This window comes from Coregonus lavaretus (assembly GCF_964263955.1).
Source record: "Coregonus lavaretus genome assembly, contig: HAP1_SCAFFOLD_1105, whole genome shotgun sequence".
NCBI lineage: Eukaryota > Metazoa > Chordata > Actinopteri > Salmoniformes > Salmonidae > Coregonus > Coregonus lavaretus.
Genome location: NW_028161018.1, coordinates 62843 through 80611, shown reverse-complemented (window position 1 = coordinate 80611; position 17769 = coordinate 62843). Strand labels below are relative to the sequence as shown.

General features: G+C 50.2%; 1 protein-coding gene across 1 annotated transcript in view; it reads right to left on the bottom strand.

Moving 5' to 3' along the window:
* Window positions 1-17769, bottom strand: part of LOC311121201 (AT-rich interactive domain-containing protein 3A-like) — a gene marked incomplete at both ends in the record, with an annotated part of 118480 nt that overhangs the window by 84239 nt on the left and 16472 nt on the right. The window contains 1 exon segment of the mRNA XM_084195719.1: window positions 16503-16575. Coding sequence (XP_084051845.1) covers window positions 16503-16575 — 73 coding nt within the window.

Sequence of the window (17769 nt, the reverse complement as noted above, 5' to 3'; positions counted from 1 at the left end):
CTGACTGGGTTACACCTGACTGGGTTACCTGACTGGGTTACCTGACTGGGTTACACCTGACTGGGTTACACCTGACTGGGTTACCTGACTGGGTTACACCTGACTGGGTTACACCTGACTGGGTTACCTGACTGGGTTACACCTGACTGGGTTACACCTGACTGGGTTACCTGACTGGGTTACACCTGACTGGGTTACACCTGACTGGGTTACACCTGACTGGGTTACCTGACTGGGTTACACCTGACTGGGTTACCTGACTGGGTCACACCTGACTGGGTTACCTGACTGGGTTACCTGACTGGGTTACACCTGACTGGGTTACACCTGACTGGGTTACCTGACTGGGTTACACCTGACTGGGTCACACCTGACTGGGTTACACCTGACTGGGTTACCTGACTGGGTTACACCTGACTGGGTTACACCTGACTGGGTTACCTGACTGGGTTACACCTAACTGGGTTACACCTGACTGGGTTACACCTGACTGGGTTACCTGACTGGGTTACCTGACTGGGTTACCTGACTGGGTTACACCTGACTGGGTTACCTGACTGGGTTACACCTGACTGGGTTACACCTGACTGGGTCACACCTGACTGGGTTACACCTGACTGGGTTACACCTGACTGGGTTACCTGACTGGGTTACACCTGACTGGGTTACACCTGACTGGGTTACCTGACTGGGTTACCTGACTGGGTCACACCTGACTGGGTTACACCTGACTGGGTTACACCTGACTGAGTTACCTGACTGGGTTACACCTGACTGGGTTACACCTGACTGGGTTACCTGACTGGGTCACACCTGACTGGGTTACACCTGACTGGGTTACCTGACTGGGTTACACCTGACTGGGTTACCTGACTGGGTTACACCTGACTGAGTTACACCTGACTGGGTTACACCTGACTGGGTTACACCTGACTGGGTTACACCTGACTGAGTTACCTGACTGGGTTACCTGACTGGGTTACACCTGACTGGGTCACCTGACTGGGTTACCTGACTGGGTTACACCTGACTGGGTTACCTGAATGGGTTACACCTGACTGAGTTACCTGACTGGGTTACCTGACTGGGTTACACCTGACTGGGTTACCTGACTGGGTCACACCTGACTGGGTCACCTGACTGGGTTACACCTGACTGGGTTACACCTGACTGGGTTACCTGACTGGGTTACCTGACTGGGTTACACCTGACTGGGTTACACCTGACTGGGTTACACCTGACTGGGTTACCTGACTGGGTTACACCTGACTGGGTCACCTGACTGGGTTACACCTGACTGGGTTACCTGACTGGGTTACACCTGACTGGGTCACCTGACTGGGTTACCTGACTGGGTTACACCTGACTGAGTTACCTGACTGGGTTACCTGACTGGGTTACCTGACTGGGTTACACCTGACTGGGTCACACCTGACTGGGTTACACCTGACTGGGTTACCTGACTGGGTTACACCTGACTGGGTTACACCTGACTGGGTTACCTGACTGGGTTACACCTGACTGGGTTACCTGACTGGGTCACACCTGACTGGGTCACCTGACTGGGTTACACCTGACTGGGTTACACCTGACTGGGTTACCTGACTGGGTTACCTGACTGGGTTACACCTGACTGGGTTACACCTGACTGGGTTACACCTGACTGGGTTACCTGACTGGGTTACACCTGACTGGGTCACCTGACTGGGTTACACCTGACTGGGTTACCTGACTGGGTTACACCTGACTGGGTCACCTGACTGGGTTACCTGACTGGGTTACACCTGACTGAGTTACCTGACTGGGTTACCTGACTGGGTTACCTGACTGGGTTACACCTGACTGGGTCACACCTGACTGGGTTACACCTGACTGGGTTACCTGACTGGGTTACACCTGACTGGGTTACACCTGACTGGGTTACCTGACTGGGTTACACCTGACTGGGTTACCTGACTGGGTTACACCTGACTGGGTTACACCTGACTGGGTTACACCTGACTGGGTTACCTGACTGGGTTACACCTGACTGGGTTACACCTGACTGGGTTACCTGACTGGGTTACACCTGACTGGGTTACACCTGACTGGGTTACCTGACTGGGTTACACCTGACTGGGTCACCTGACTGGGTTACCTGACTGGGTTACACCTGACTGAGTTACCTGACTGGGTTACCTGACTGGGTTACCTGACTGGGTTACACCTGACTGGGTTACCTGACTGGGTTACCTGACTGGGTTACACCTGACTGGGTTACACCTGACTGGGTTACCTGACTGGGTTACACCTGACTGAGTTACCTGACTGGGTTACCTGACTGGGTTACACCTGACTGGGTCACCTGACTGGGTTACCTGACTGGGTTACACCTGACTGAGTTACCTGACTGGGTTACCTGACTGGGTTACCTGACTGGGTTACACCTGACTGGGTTACCTGACTGGGTTACCTGACTGGGTCACACCTGACTGGGTTACCTGACTGGGTTACACCTGACTGGGTTACACCTGACTGGGTTACCTGACTGGGTTACACCTGACTGGGTTACCTGACTGGGTTACACCTGACTGGGTTACCTGACTGGGTTACACCTGACTGGGTTACCTGACTGGGTTACACCTGACTGGGTTACACCTGACTGGGTTACCTGACTGGGTTACACCTGACTGGGTTACCTGACTGGGTTACACCTGACTGAGTTACCTGACTGGGTTACACCTGACTGGGTTACACCTGACTGGGTTACACCTGACTGGGTTACACCTGACTGGGTTACCTGACTGGGTTACACCTGACTGGGTTACACCTGACTGGGTCACCTGACTGGGTTACCTGACTGGGTTACACCTGACTGAGTTACCTGACTGGGTTACACCTTAAAGACTTATTTATTTCAAGGGCACTTCGACAGATTTTCCACCTAGTAGGCTCTGGGATTCAAACCAGCGACCTTTCAGTTACTGGCCCAACGCTCTCAATGCTAAGCTACCTGCCGCACTCATCATAAAGAAATCCAAAATAACAAAAACATGCCGACACGCAAGTCTTGTGCTCCTAAAATAGAGCCGTGTCATTGTGTCCAATAACTGTGCCTCTGTTCTCCTATGTGTGGCTACTTCCTGATCTTACACAAGGCCCCTGCAGTCCTATTCCGTTTATAGTGCACTACTTGTGACCAGGGCCCATAGGGTAACACATATGGCTCCCTGTCAAAAATAGTGCACTACCGGTAAATAGGGAATGTAGTGCCATTTGGGACGTAGCCCCAGAGCTGATCCATTTCCCCTATAAGGCTGATCCATTTCCCCTATAAGGCTGATCCATTTCCCCTATAAGGCTGATCCATTTCCCCTATAAGGCTGATCCATTTCCCCTATAAGGCTGATCCATTTCCCCTATAAGGCTGATCCATTTCCCCTATAAGGCTGATCCATTTCCCCTATAAGGCTGATCCATTTCCCCTATAAGGCTGATCCATTTCCCCTATAAGGCTGATCCATTTCCCCTATAAGGCTGATCCATTTCCCCTATAAGGCTGATCCATTTCCCCTATAAGGCTGATCCATTTCCCCTATAAGGCTGATCCATTTCCCCTATAAGGCTGATCCATTTCCCCTATAAGGCTGATCCATTTCCCCTATAAGGCTGATCCATTTCCCCTATAAGGCTGATCCATTTCCCCTATAAGGCTGATCCATTTCCCCTATAAGGCTGATCCATTTCCCCTATAAGGCTGATCCATTTCCCCTATAAGGCTGATCCATTTCCCCTATAAGGCTGATCCATTTCCCCTATAAGGCTGATCCATTTCCCCTATAAGGCTGATCCATTTCCCCTATAAGGCTGATCCATTTCCCCTATAAGGCTGATCCATTTCCCCTATAAGGCTGATCCATTTCCCCTATAAGGCTGATCCATTTCCCCTATAAGGCTGATCCATTTCCCCTATAAGGCTGATCCATTTCCCCTATAAGGCTGATCCATTTCCCCTATAAGGCTGATCCATTTCCCCTATAAGGCTGATCCATTTCCCCTATAAGGCTGATCCATTTCCCCTATAAGGCTGATCCATTTCCCCTATAAGGCTGATCCATTTCCCCTATAAGGCTGATCCATTTCCCCTATAAGGCTGATCCATTTCCCCTATAAGGCTGATCCATTTCCCCTATAAGGCTGATCCATTTCCCCTATAAGGCTGATCCATTTCCCCTATAAGGCTGATCCATTTCCCCTATAAGGCTGATCCATTTCCCCTATAAGGCTGATCCATTTCCCCTATAAGGCTGATCCATTTCCCCTATAAGGCTGATCCATTTCCCCTATAAGGCTGATCCATTTCCACTATAAGGCTGATCCATTTCCCCTATAAGGCTGATCTATTTCCCCTATAAGGCTGATCCATTTCCCCTATAAGGTTGTTGAGGCTCTCTGCTCAGCTCTTCACCATGGGAAATCACAGTGATGAGTCTCGCTCCTGGCTGGCCAATAAAAGTGTTGGATTCATTACGACATGGCAGGCCAGTCAACACCAGGATGTTACACCCCTGCTCCCCTCCCCCCTTCCTACTCCCCTCCCCCCTATGCTCCCCTCCCCAGCTCCCCTCCCCCTCTCTGCTCCCCTCCCCCTCTCTGCTCCCACCCCTCCCTCTCCCCCCCTCCTGCCCCCCCCCCTCCCACTCCCCTCCCTTCCCAGCTCCCCTCCCCCTTCCCAGTTCCCCTCCCCTCTCTGCTCCCCACCCGCTCCCCTTCCCCTCTCTGCTCCCCTCCCCCTTCCCAGTTCCCCTCCCCCTCTCTGCTCCCCTCCCCCCCCCCTCCCCTCCCAGCTCCCCTCCCCTCCCAGTTCCCCTCCCCCTCTCTGCTCCCCTCCCCCCCCCTCCCCTCCCAGCTCCCCTCCCCTCCCAGTTCCCCTCCCCCTCTCTGTTCCCCTTCCCAACTCCCTGTCCACCGCCATGGCCAGTGCACAAGCCACTGGAGTCTGACAACATGGATGGAAAATTGCTGAGGATAATAATGGACGATATTGCCACTCCTATTTGCCATATCTTCAATTCAAGCCTACTAGAAAGTGTGTGCCCTCAGGCCTGGAGGGAAGCAAAAGTCATTCCGCTACCTAAGAATAGTAAAGCCCCCTTTACTGGCTCAAATAGCCGACCAATTAGCCTGTTACCAACCCTTAGAAAACTACTGGAAAAAATGGTGTTTGACCAGATACAATGCTATTTTACTGTAAACAAATTGACAACAAACTTTCAGCATGCTTATAGAGAAGGACATTCAACAAGCACAGCACTTACACAAATGACTGATGATTGGCTGAGAGAAATTGATGATAAAAAGATTGTGGGGGCTGTTTTGTTAGACTGCTGGAAAACAATTTTTTGTGTTATGGCTTTACACCCCTTGATATAATGTGGATAAAGAGTTACTTGTCCAACAGAACATAGAGGGTGTTCTTTAATGGAAGCCTCTCCAACATAATCCAGGTAGAATCAGGAATTCCCCAGGGCAGCTGTCTAGGACCCTTGCTTTTTTCCATCTTTACTAACGGCATGCCACTGGCTTTGAGTAAAGCCAGTGTGTCTATGTATGCGGATGACTCAACACTATACACATCAGCTACTACAGCAACTGAAATAACTGCAACACTTAACAGAGTTGCAGTTAGTTTCGGAATGGGTGGCAAGGAATAAGTTAGTCCTAAATATTTCCAAAACTAAAAGCATTGTATTTGGGACAAATCATTCACTAAACCCTAAACCTCAACTACATCTCGTAATGATAATGTGGAAATTGAGCAAGTTGAGGTGACTAAACTGCTTGGCGTATCCCTGGATTGTAGACTGTCATGGTCAAAACATATTGATACAACAGTAGCTAAGATGGGGAGAAGTATGTCCATAATAAAGTGCTGCTCTACCTTCTTAACAACACTATCAACAAGGCAGGTCCTACAGGCCCTAGTTTTATCTCACCTAGACTACTGTTCAGTAGTGTGGTCAGGTGCCACAAAGAGGGACATGGGAAAATTGCAGTTGGCTCAGAACAGGGCAGCATGGCTGGCCCTTAAAAGTACACGGAGAGCTAACATTAATGACATGCATGTCAGTCTCTCCTGGCTCAGAGTGGAAGAGAGATTGACTTCATCACTGCTTGTTTTTGTAAGAAGTGTTGACAAGCTGAATGCACCGAGCTGTCTGTTTAAACTACTATCACACAGCTCAGAATCCCATGCATACCCCACAACACATGCCACCAGAGGTCTCTTCACAGTCCCCAAGTCCAGAACAGACTATGGGTGGTGCACAGTACTACATAGAGCCATGACTACATGGAACTCTATTCCACATCAGGTAACTGATGCAAGCAGTAGAATCAGATTTTAAAAACAGGTAAAAATACACCTTATGGAACAACGGGGACTGTGGAGAGACACACACAAGGGTATAGACACATGCATTCACACACATTGTGATATTGTTGTATGGTGGTATTATACATGTTGTATTGTAGATAGGTAGTGGTGTAATAATGTCATATGATGTACTGTTTTATATTTTGTTTGATATGTAATGTAAGTGCTTTAATATGTTTGGACCCCAGGAATAGTAGCTGCTGCCTTGGCAGGAACTAATGGGGATCCCTAATAAATACAAATACATTACATCCCAAATGCCACCCTATTCCCTACAGAGACCTAGTGCGCTATAAAGGGACGAGGGGGCCATTTAGTGCACTATAAAGGGAAGAGGGGGCCATTTAGTGCACTATAAAGGGAAGAGGGGGCCATTTTAGTGCACTATAAAGGGAAGAGGGGCCATTTAGTGCACTATAAAGGGAAGAGGGGGCCATTTAGTGCACTATAAAGGGAAGAGGGGGCCATTTAGTGCACTATAAAGGGAAGAGGGGCCATTTAGTGCACTATAAAGGGAAGAGGGGGCCATTTAGTGCACTATAAAGGGAAGAGGGGGCCATTTAGTGCACTATAAAGGGAAGAGGGGGCCATTTAGTGCACTATAAAGGGAAGAGGGGGCCATTTGGGATGCAGACATCATGTTGGGTCATTAAAACAAACAGAGCAGCCAGTAGAGCTGTTGATGTGTTGGAGGGGTTGAGGGGTTGGTTAGCGTGCCGCTGTGGTATAGATCAACCCTCTGTCCTCCCCCTGTCCCCTCCCTCTCCTGATAGAGAAGTAAAGCTGGGCCCTTGCAGGAAACAGCACCAGAAATCCCATCACAAATACTATCCAGGCTCTGGACACAGCCACGTTCCACACAGCCACGTTACACACAGCCACATTACACACAGCCACGTTACCGTTACACACAGCCACATTACACACAGCCACGTTCCACACAGCCACGTTACACACAGCCACGTTACACACAGCCACGTTACACACAGCCACGTTACACACAGCCACGTTCCACACAGCCACGTTACACACAGCCACATTACACACAGCCACGTTACACACAGCCACGTTACACACAGCCACGTTACACACAGCCACGTTACACACAGCCACGTTACACACAACCACATTCCACACAGCCACATTACACACAGCCACGTTACCGTTACACACAGCCACATTCCACACAGCCACGTTACACACAGCCACGTTACACACAGCCACGTTACACACAGCCACGTTACACACAGCCACGTTACCGTTACACACAGCCACGTTACACACAGCCACGTTCCACACAGCCACGTTACACACAGCCACGTTACACACAGCCACGTTCCACACAGCCACGTTACACACAGCCACGTTACACACAGCCACGTTACACACAGCCACATTCCACACAGCCACGTTACCGTTACACACAGCCACGTTACACACAGCCACGTTCCACACAGCCACGTTACCGTTACACACAGCCACGTTACACACAGCCACGTTACACACAGCCACGTTACACACAGCCACGTTACACACAGCCACATTCCACACAGCCACATTACACACAGCCACGTTCCACACAGCCACGTTCCACACAGCCACGTTCCACACAGCCACATTACACACAGCCACGTTACACACAGCCACGTTACACACAGCCACGTTACACACAGCCACGTTACACACAGCCACGTTACACACAGCCACGTTACACACAGCCACGTTACACACAGCCACATTCCACACAGCCACATTACCGTTACACACAGCCACGTTACACACAGCCACATTCCACACAGCCACGTTACCGTTACACACAGCCACGTTCCACACAGCCACATTCCACACAGCCACGTTACCGTTACACACAGCCACATTCCACACAGCCACGTTACACACAGCCACGTTACACACAGCCACGTTACACACAGCCACGTTACACACAGCCACGTTACACACAGCCACGTTACACACAGCCACATTCCACACAGCCACATTACCGTTACACACAGCCACGTTCCACACAGCCACATTCCACACAGCCACGTTACCGTTACACACAGCCACATTCCACACAGCCATGTTACACACAGCCACGTTACACACAGCCACGTTACACACAGCCACGTTACACACAGCCACGTTCCACACAGCCACGTTCCACACAGCCACATTCCACACAGCCACGTTACCGTTACACACAGCCACATTCCACACAGCCACGTTACACACAGCCACGTTACACACAGCCACTTTCCACACAGCCACGTTACACACAGCCACGTTACACACAGCCACATTACACACAGCCACGTTACACACAGCCACGTTACACACAGCCACGTTACACACAGCCACGTTACACACAGCCACGTTACACACAGCCACGTTACACACAGCCACGTTACACACAGCCACGTTACACACAGCCACGTTACACACAGCCACGTTACACACAGCCACGTTACACACAGCCACGTTACACACAGCCACGTTCCACACAGCCACATTCCACACAGCCACGTTACCGTTACACACAGCCACGTTCCACACAGCCACATTCCACACAGCCATGTTACCGTTACACACAGCCACATTCCACACAGCCACGTTACACACAGCCACGTTACACACAGCCACGTTACACACAGCCACGTTACACACAGCCACGTTACACACAGCCACATTCCACACAGCCACGTTACACACAGCCACGTTACACACAGCCACGTTCCACACAGCCACATTCCACACAGCCACGTTACCGTTACACACAGCCACATTCCACACAGCCACGTTACACACAGCCACGTTACACACAGCCACATTCCACACAGCCACGTTACACACAGCCACGTTACACACAGCCACATTACACACAGCCACGTTACACACAGCCACGTTACACACAGCCACGTTACACACAACCACGTTACACACAGCCACGTTACACACAGCCACGTTACACACAGCCACGTTACACACAGCCACGTTACACACAGCCACGTTACACACAGCCACATTCCACACAGCCACATTACCGTTACACACAGCCACGTTACACACAGCCACATTCCACACAGCCACGTTACCGTTACACACAGCCACGTTCCACACAGCCACATTCCACACAGCCACGTTACCGTTACACACAGCCACATTCCACACAGCCACGTTACACACAGCCACGTTACACACAGCCACGTTACACACATCCACGTTACACACAGCCACGTTACACACAGCCACGTTACACACAGCCACATTCCACACAGCCACATTACCGTTACACACAGCCACGTTCCACACAGCCACATTCCACACAGCCACGTTACCGTTACACACAGCCACATTCCACACAGCCATGTTACACACAGCCACGTTACACACAGCCACGTTACACACAGCCACGTTACACACAGCCACGTTCCACACAGCCACGTTCCACACAGCCACATTCCACACAGCCACGTTACCGTTACACACAGCCACATTCCACACAGCCACGTTACACACAGCCACGTTACACACAGCCACTTTCCACACAGCCACGTTACACACAGCCACGTTACACACAGCCACGTTACACACAGCCACGTTCCACACAGCCACATTCCACACAGCCACGTTACCGTTACACACAGCCACGTTCCACACAGCCACATTCCACACAGCCATGTTACCGTTACACACAGCCACATTCCACACAGCCACGTTACACACAGCCACGTTACACACAGCCACGTTACACACAGCCACGTTACACACAGCCACGTTACACACAGCCACGTTACACACAGCCACATTCCACACAGCCACGTTACACACAGCCACGTTACACACAGCCACATTCCACACAGCCACGTTACACACAGCCACGTTACACACAGCCACATTCCACACAGCCACGTTACACACAGCCACGTTACACACAGCCACATTACACACAGCCACGTTACACACAGCCACGTTACACACAGCCACGTTACACACAACCACGTTACACACAGCCACGTTACACACAGCCACGTTACACACAGCCACGTTACACACAGCCACGTTACACACAGCCACGTTACACACAGCCACTTTCCACACAGCCACGTTACACACAGCCACGTTACACACAGCCACATTACACACAGCCACGTTACACACAGCCACGTTACACACAGCCACGTTACACACAGCCACGTTACACACAGCCACGTTACACACAGCCACGTTACACACAGCCACGTTACACACAGCCACGTTACACACAGCCACGTTACACACAGCCACGTTACACACAGCCACGTTACACACAGCCACGTTACACACAGCCACGTTCCACACAGCCACATTCCACACAGCCACGTTACCGTTACACACAGCCACGTTCCACACAGCCACATTCCACACAGCCATGTTACCGTTACACACAGCCACATTCCACACAGCCACGTTACACACAGCCACGTTACACACAGCCACGTTACACACAGCCACGTTACACACAGCCACGTTACACACAGCCACGTTCCACACAGCCACGTTACACACAGCCACGTTACACACAGCCACGTTCCATACAGCCACATTCCACACAGCCACGTTACCGTTACACACAGCCACATTCCACACAGCCACGTTACACACAGCCACGTTACACACAGCCACATTCCACACAGCCACGTTACACACAGCCACGTTACACACAGCCACATTACACACAGCCACGTTACACACAGCCACGTTACACACAGCCACGTTACACACAACCACGTTACACACAGCCACGTTACACACAGCCACGTTACACACAGTCACGTTACACACAGCCACGTTACACACAGCCACAGTCTCCTTTTGTTACAGCTATCAAACATCTGCAGCAGTTTTCACAAGACGGACAGACGGACAGACGGACAGACGGACGGACAGACGGACGGACGGACGGACGGATGGACGGACAGACGGACAGACGGACGGACGGATGGACGGATGGACGGATGGACATACTCGCACAAACGTTTCTGTCGCACAAAGGACTTCGAGAAAATGAGCTTGGAGCAACTACAGGCAAACTTTTCACAAAGATAAATGTTATAAAATGAAGTACTTCTTTTATGTGTTTACATACACTACAGGTCAAAGGTTTTAGAACACCTACTCATTCAAGGGTTTTAGAACACCTACTCATTCAAGGGTTTTAGAACACCTACTCATTCAAGGGTTTTAGAACACCTACTCATTCAAGGGTTTTAGAACACCTACTCATTCAAGGGTTTTAGAACACCTACTCATTCAAGGGTTTTAGAACACCTACTCATTCAAGGGTTTTAGAACACCTACTCATTCAAGGGTTTTTCTTCATTTGACTATTTTCAACATTGTAGAATAATAGTGAAGACATCAAAACTAGGAAATAACACATATGGAATCATGTAGTAACCGAAAAAATGTTAAACAAATCAAAATATATTTTATATTTGAGATTCTTCAAAGTAGCCACCCCTTTGCCTTGATGACAGCTTTGCACACTCTTGGCATTCTCTCAACCAGCTTCATGAGGTAGTCACCTGGAATGCATTTCAATTAACAGGTGTGTTAATTGACCGGTAGTGTATGTTCAGACATTGCACCATATTCTGAACTCTTCCCTGTCTGTTGAGTAACGGATGTTTATAATTGACACACTAAAAACATTCAAATTGAAAATGTGCGATAGACCTCCAGGCAGGAGCTGCGCTCCCACGGAGCCATGTGTATCCTCTGTCTCAGGAGGAGAAGAGAGCTATGGAGACGTACATAGACGAATCTCTGAAACAAGGATACATACGGCCTTCCACTTCCCCTGCGTCCTCGAGTTTCTTTTTTGTGAAGAAAAAGGATGGAGGATTATGCCTGTGCATTGATTACCGTGGTCTCAATCAGATCACGGTGAAGTACAGTTATCCACTCCCGCTGATTGCGACCATGACGGAGTCATTGCACGGGGCGCGTTTCTTCACTAAATTAGATCTCAGGAGCGCGTACAACTTGGTGCGCATTAGGGGGGGCGATGAATGGAAGACAGCCTTTAGTACCACCTCGGGCCATTACGAGTATCTTGTCATGCCATACGGGTTGATGAACGCTCCTTCAGTTTTCCAATCATTCGTGGATGAGATCTTCAGGGACATGCAGGGGCAGGGGGTGGTCGTGTACATCGATGACATTCTCGTGTACTCGCCTACCCGAGTCGAGCATGTGGCCCTGGTGCGCCGAGTGTTGCGGAGACTGTTGGAGCACGACCTGTATGTCAAGGCAGAGAAGTGTCTGTTCTTCCAGGAGTCGGTCTCCTTTTTGGGTTATCAGTTGTCTGTGTCAGGGGTGAAGATGGAGGTAGACCGGGTGTCAGCCGTGCGTAATTGGCAAAGGCCAACTACTGTGAAGGAGGTGCAGCAGTTTTTGGGGTTTGCGAATTATTACCGGAGGTTTATCCGGGGTTTTGGACAGGTGGCAGCTCCCATAACGTCTCTTTTGAAGGGGGGTCCGGTGCGTCTGCAGTGGTCAGCCGAGGCGGACAGGGCGTTTGGGAGGCTGAAGGACCTGTTTACCTCGGCTCCGGTGCTGGCGCATCCGGATCCCTCTTTGCCATTTCAGGTAGAGGTGGACGCGTCAGAGGCCGGTATAGGAGCCGTGCTGTCGCAACGGTCCGGCGCGCCACCTAAGCTCCGCCCCTGTGCCTTTTATTCCAAGAAGCTCAGTCCGGCGGAGCGAAACTATGACGTGGGGGACAGGGAGTTGTTAGCCGTGGTACAGGCCCTAAAGGTGTGGAGGCACTGGCTTGAGGGGGCTCAACACCCTTTCCTCATTTTGACGGACCACCGTAACCTGGAGTACATCCGGGCAGCGAGGAGGCTGAACCCTCGCCAGGCGAGGTGGAATATGTTTTTGACCCGTTTCACATTTAAGATCATGTACATCCCTGGGTCACAGAACGGTAAGGCAGACGCACTGTCTCGGCGGTATGACACGGAGGAGAGGTCCGTGGAGCCCACTCCCATACTGCCAGAGTCTTGTCTGGTGGCACCGGTAGTGTGGGAGGTCGATGCCGAACTCGAGCGGGCGTTACGCACCGACCCTAGTCCACCTCAATGCCCGGAGGGTCGGAAGTACGTTCCGCTCGAGGTTCGGGATCGTTTGATCTATTGGGCTCACACGTCACCCTCCTCTGGACACCCTGGTATCGGCCGGACAGTGTCTTAGTACCAAGTACTGGTGGCCCACGTTGGCGAGGGATGTGAGGGTTTATGTTTCCTCCTGCTCGGTGTGCGCCCAGTGTAAGGCGCCTAGACATCTGCCTAGGGGTAAGTTACTACCCCTGCCCGTTCCACAACGACCATGGTCTCACCTCTCGGTGGATTTCCTCACTGACCTTCCTCCTTCACAGGGGAATACCACTATACTGGTCGTTGTGGACCGGTTTTCTAAGGCCTGTCATTTGCTCCCTATGCCGGGCCTTCCTACTGCCCTGCAAACCGCCGAAGCACTATTCACCCATGTGTTCCGGCACTACGGAGTACCCGAGGATATTGTGTCTGATCGAGGTCCCCAATTTACCTCCAGAGTCTGGAGAGCTTTTATGGAGCGGTTGGGGGTCTCGGTGAGCCTCACCTCGGGATACCACCCGGAGAGTAATGGGCAGGTGGAACGCGTGAACCAGGATGTGGGTAGGTTTCTTAGAACATACTGCCAGGACCGGCCGGAGGAGTGGGCAAGGTACGTTCCCTGGGCCGAGATGGCCCAGAATTCCCTACGCCATTCCTCCACTAACCTAACCCCTTTTCAATGTGTGTTAGGTTACCAGCCGGTTCTGGCACCTTGGCAGCAGAGCCAGATCGAGGCTCCTGCGGTGGATGAGTGGGCGCGGCGCTCGGAGGAGACATGGAACGCTGCACACGTCCACCTGCAGCGGGCCCTCCGACGTCATAAGGCGAGCGCCGATCTCCACCGCAGTGAGGGACCGGTGTACGCACCTGGTGATCGAGTCTGGCTCTCTACCAGAAACCTGCCCCTCCGCCTGCCCTGTCGGAAACTGGGTCGGCGGTTTGTAGGGCCATTTAAAGTCCTGAGAAGGTTGAACGAGGTGTGTTACAAATTACAACTACCTGTTGAGTATAAGAGTATTAACCCCTCGTTCCATGTGTCTCTTCTCAGGCCGGTGGTAGCTGGCCCACTCCAAGAAAGTGAGATCAGGGAGACTCCTCCGCCCCCATTGGACATCGAGGGGGCACCGGCGTACTCCGTACGGTCCATCTTGGATTCGAGACGTCGGATGGGGGGTCTCCAATATCTAGTGGAGTGGGAGGGGTACGGCCCGGAGGAGCGGTGCTGGGTGCCGAGGAGAGACATTTTGGACCCGTCTCTCCTGACGGAATTCCATCGTGGGCACCCGACGCACCCTGCTCCGCGTCCTCCTGGTCGTCCTCGAGGCCGGAGTCGGCGCACGTCTGGAGCCGCGCGTCAAGGGGGGGGTACTGTCACGGTTTCGGCCGAGGCTGCCTCTCTCCCTTGCTCGGGCAGGCTTCGGCGTTCGTCGTCTCCGGAATACTAGCTGCCACCGTTGTATGTTTCTATGTTCGTTTGCTTTTGTCTGATTGTTGTACACCTGTTATCGTTTAGTGTAATTAGTGTCCTATAAGTTCTCGTTGTGTTTGTCTAGTGTTGTGTGTGATTGTTTTACTGTCGTGCCGGTAGGCTGGATTATTACTGTTTGCTCGGTTGAGCTATTTTGCTCCTTCGTTTTGGAGTATTTTGTCGCACCTGTTTGTGCGCTTGTGTTTTCGCCTACGTGCGGAGCTTTTGCCTCAGGGCAGTTATTTCGTGTTTGTTTTGCTGTGCATCACTAAAGTCTGTTGGACTAACGTACTGCGTCCTGCGCCTGATTCCACCCACACCCACCTACATCTACCTTGACAAGACCACTGATAATCTCCCTCGATCTGGGGCTCCACGCAAGATCTCACCCCGTGGGGTCAAAATGATCACAAGAACGGTGAGCAAAAATCCCAGAACCACACGGGGGGACCTAGTGAATGACCTGCAGAGAGCTGGGACCAAAGTAACAAAGCCTACCATCAGTAACACACTACGCCGCCAGGGACTCAAATCCTGCAGTGCCAGACGTGTCCCCCTGCTTAAGCCAGTACATGTCCAGGCCCGTCTGAAGTTTGCTAGAGTGCATTTGGATGATCCAGAAGAGGATTGGGAGAATGTCATATGGTCAGATGAAACCAAAATAAAACTTTTTGGTAAACACTCAACTCGTCGTGTTTGGAGGACAAAGAATGCTGAGTTGCATCCAAAGAACACCATACCTACTGTGAAGCATGGGGGTGGAAACATCATGCTTTGGGGCAGTTTTTCTGCAAAGGGACCAGGACGACTGATCCGTGTAAAGGAAAGAATGAATGGGGCCATGTATCGTGAGATTTTGAGTGAAAACCTCCTTCCATCAGCAAGGGCATTGAAGATGAAACGTGGCTGGGTCTTTCAGCATGACAATGATCCCAAAAACACCGCCCGGGCAACGAAGGAGTGGCTTCGTAAGAAGCATTTCAAGGTCCTGGAGTGGCCTAGCCAGTCTCCAGATCTCAACCCCATAGAAAATCTTTGGAGGGAGTTGAAAGTCCGTGTTGCCCAGCGACAGCCCCAAAACATCACTGCTCTAGAGGAGATCTGCATGGAGGAATGGGCCAAAATACCAGCAACAGTGTGTGAAAACCTTGTGAAGACTTAGAGAAAACGTTTGACCTGTGTCATTGCCAACAAAGGGTATATAACAAAGTATTGAGCAACTTTTGTTATTGACCAAATACTTATTTTCCACCATAATTTGCAAATAAATTCATTAAAAATCCTGCAATGTGGTTTTCAGGATTTTCTTTTCTCATTTTGTCTGTCATAGTTGACGTGTACCTATGATGAAAATTACAGGCCTCTCTCATCTTTTTAAGTGGGAGAACTTGCACAATTGGTGGCTGACTAAATACTTTTTTCCCCCACTGTGTATATATATATATATATATTATATAGTATGACATTATTAACAACTCACCTCTCTTCTGCATAAAACTGAAGAGGTCATCAAGAAACTCTTTCCTCTTGACATCATCATCCAACTCGTACAGCTGAAAGAAAGGACGATGATTCGCTTAGATAATAATCTCCTTAAAACTGGTTAAAACTGGTTTAAACCGGCCTATTGGCAAACATTTCATATACAAAACAATCATACAAATAAGATAATTCAAACATTCATTAATGTTCCTTCTATTCGTTTATTTCGACTATATTGGAGTCATTTCAAACTGCGAAATATGTGTAATAGAAAACAACTACTATCAGTGAATATTATTACCTTCAGAATACAACATCTCATAGTACCGTAATTTCACACCAAACACATTTAATGGAAGGTAGACAAGGAGGGGAAAAAAACCCACAACAATGAATGTAGATTGTCAGCACTATAATATGTTTCAAACCTCTTTACTTCTATCAGGTTCGCAACAACCTGTAAAACAATAGATTGTCTAGTTTGTAGAGAAACAGAACATACTTATTGTTGTTACGACTTAAAGACAATCTGTGAGTAACCTTGAATGTTCTAAAGATATCACATAGAATGTCTTGTGTCAGAATGGCTGGATACTAACAGACACCGTGCCTCCTCTGGGAAGGAACAATATCAGGAAACAGAATGGCTGGATACTAACAGACACCGTGCCTCCTCTGGGAAGGAACAATATCAGGAAACAGAATGGCTGGATACTAACAGACACCGTGCCTCCTCTGTGAAGGAACAATATCAGGAAACAGAATGGCTGGATACTAACAGACACCGTGCCTCCTCTGTGAAGGAACAAATACATTGTATCCACGCCAGGGAGGGCACAACGAGAGCTGATTCTCACACCGCCAGCCTCCCAGCCTCGGAAGAACAACCTTTTAATGGCTGAACAACAGGAGACGGTCACACCTTCGAACTCTTTGATCGCCTCCGTTTGGTTTTCCTGAACAGACACACTTAAATGCAGATGGTGCTTTTGAGTACATTTAACTTCCTACACTATCTTCCTTATTGGCATAGCAATTATGTCTCTCCTCACCCAATTCTATTCACTGTTCCTTCTATGGAGTCAGATGGGCTTTTAAGAGCCAGGGTTAGCAGAGAACTGATGGAAATACAGTATGTTACAGAGAGAGAGAGAGAGAGAGAGAGAGAGAGAGAGAGAGAGAGAGAGAGAGAGAGGAGCGTTCCCTTCCAATAAGGTCCACATTAACAGGGAGATCAGATCAATACAGGAAAACAGAGATATGAC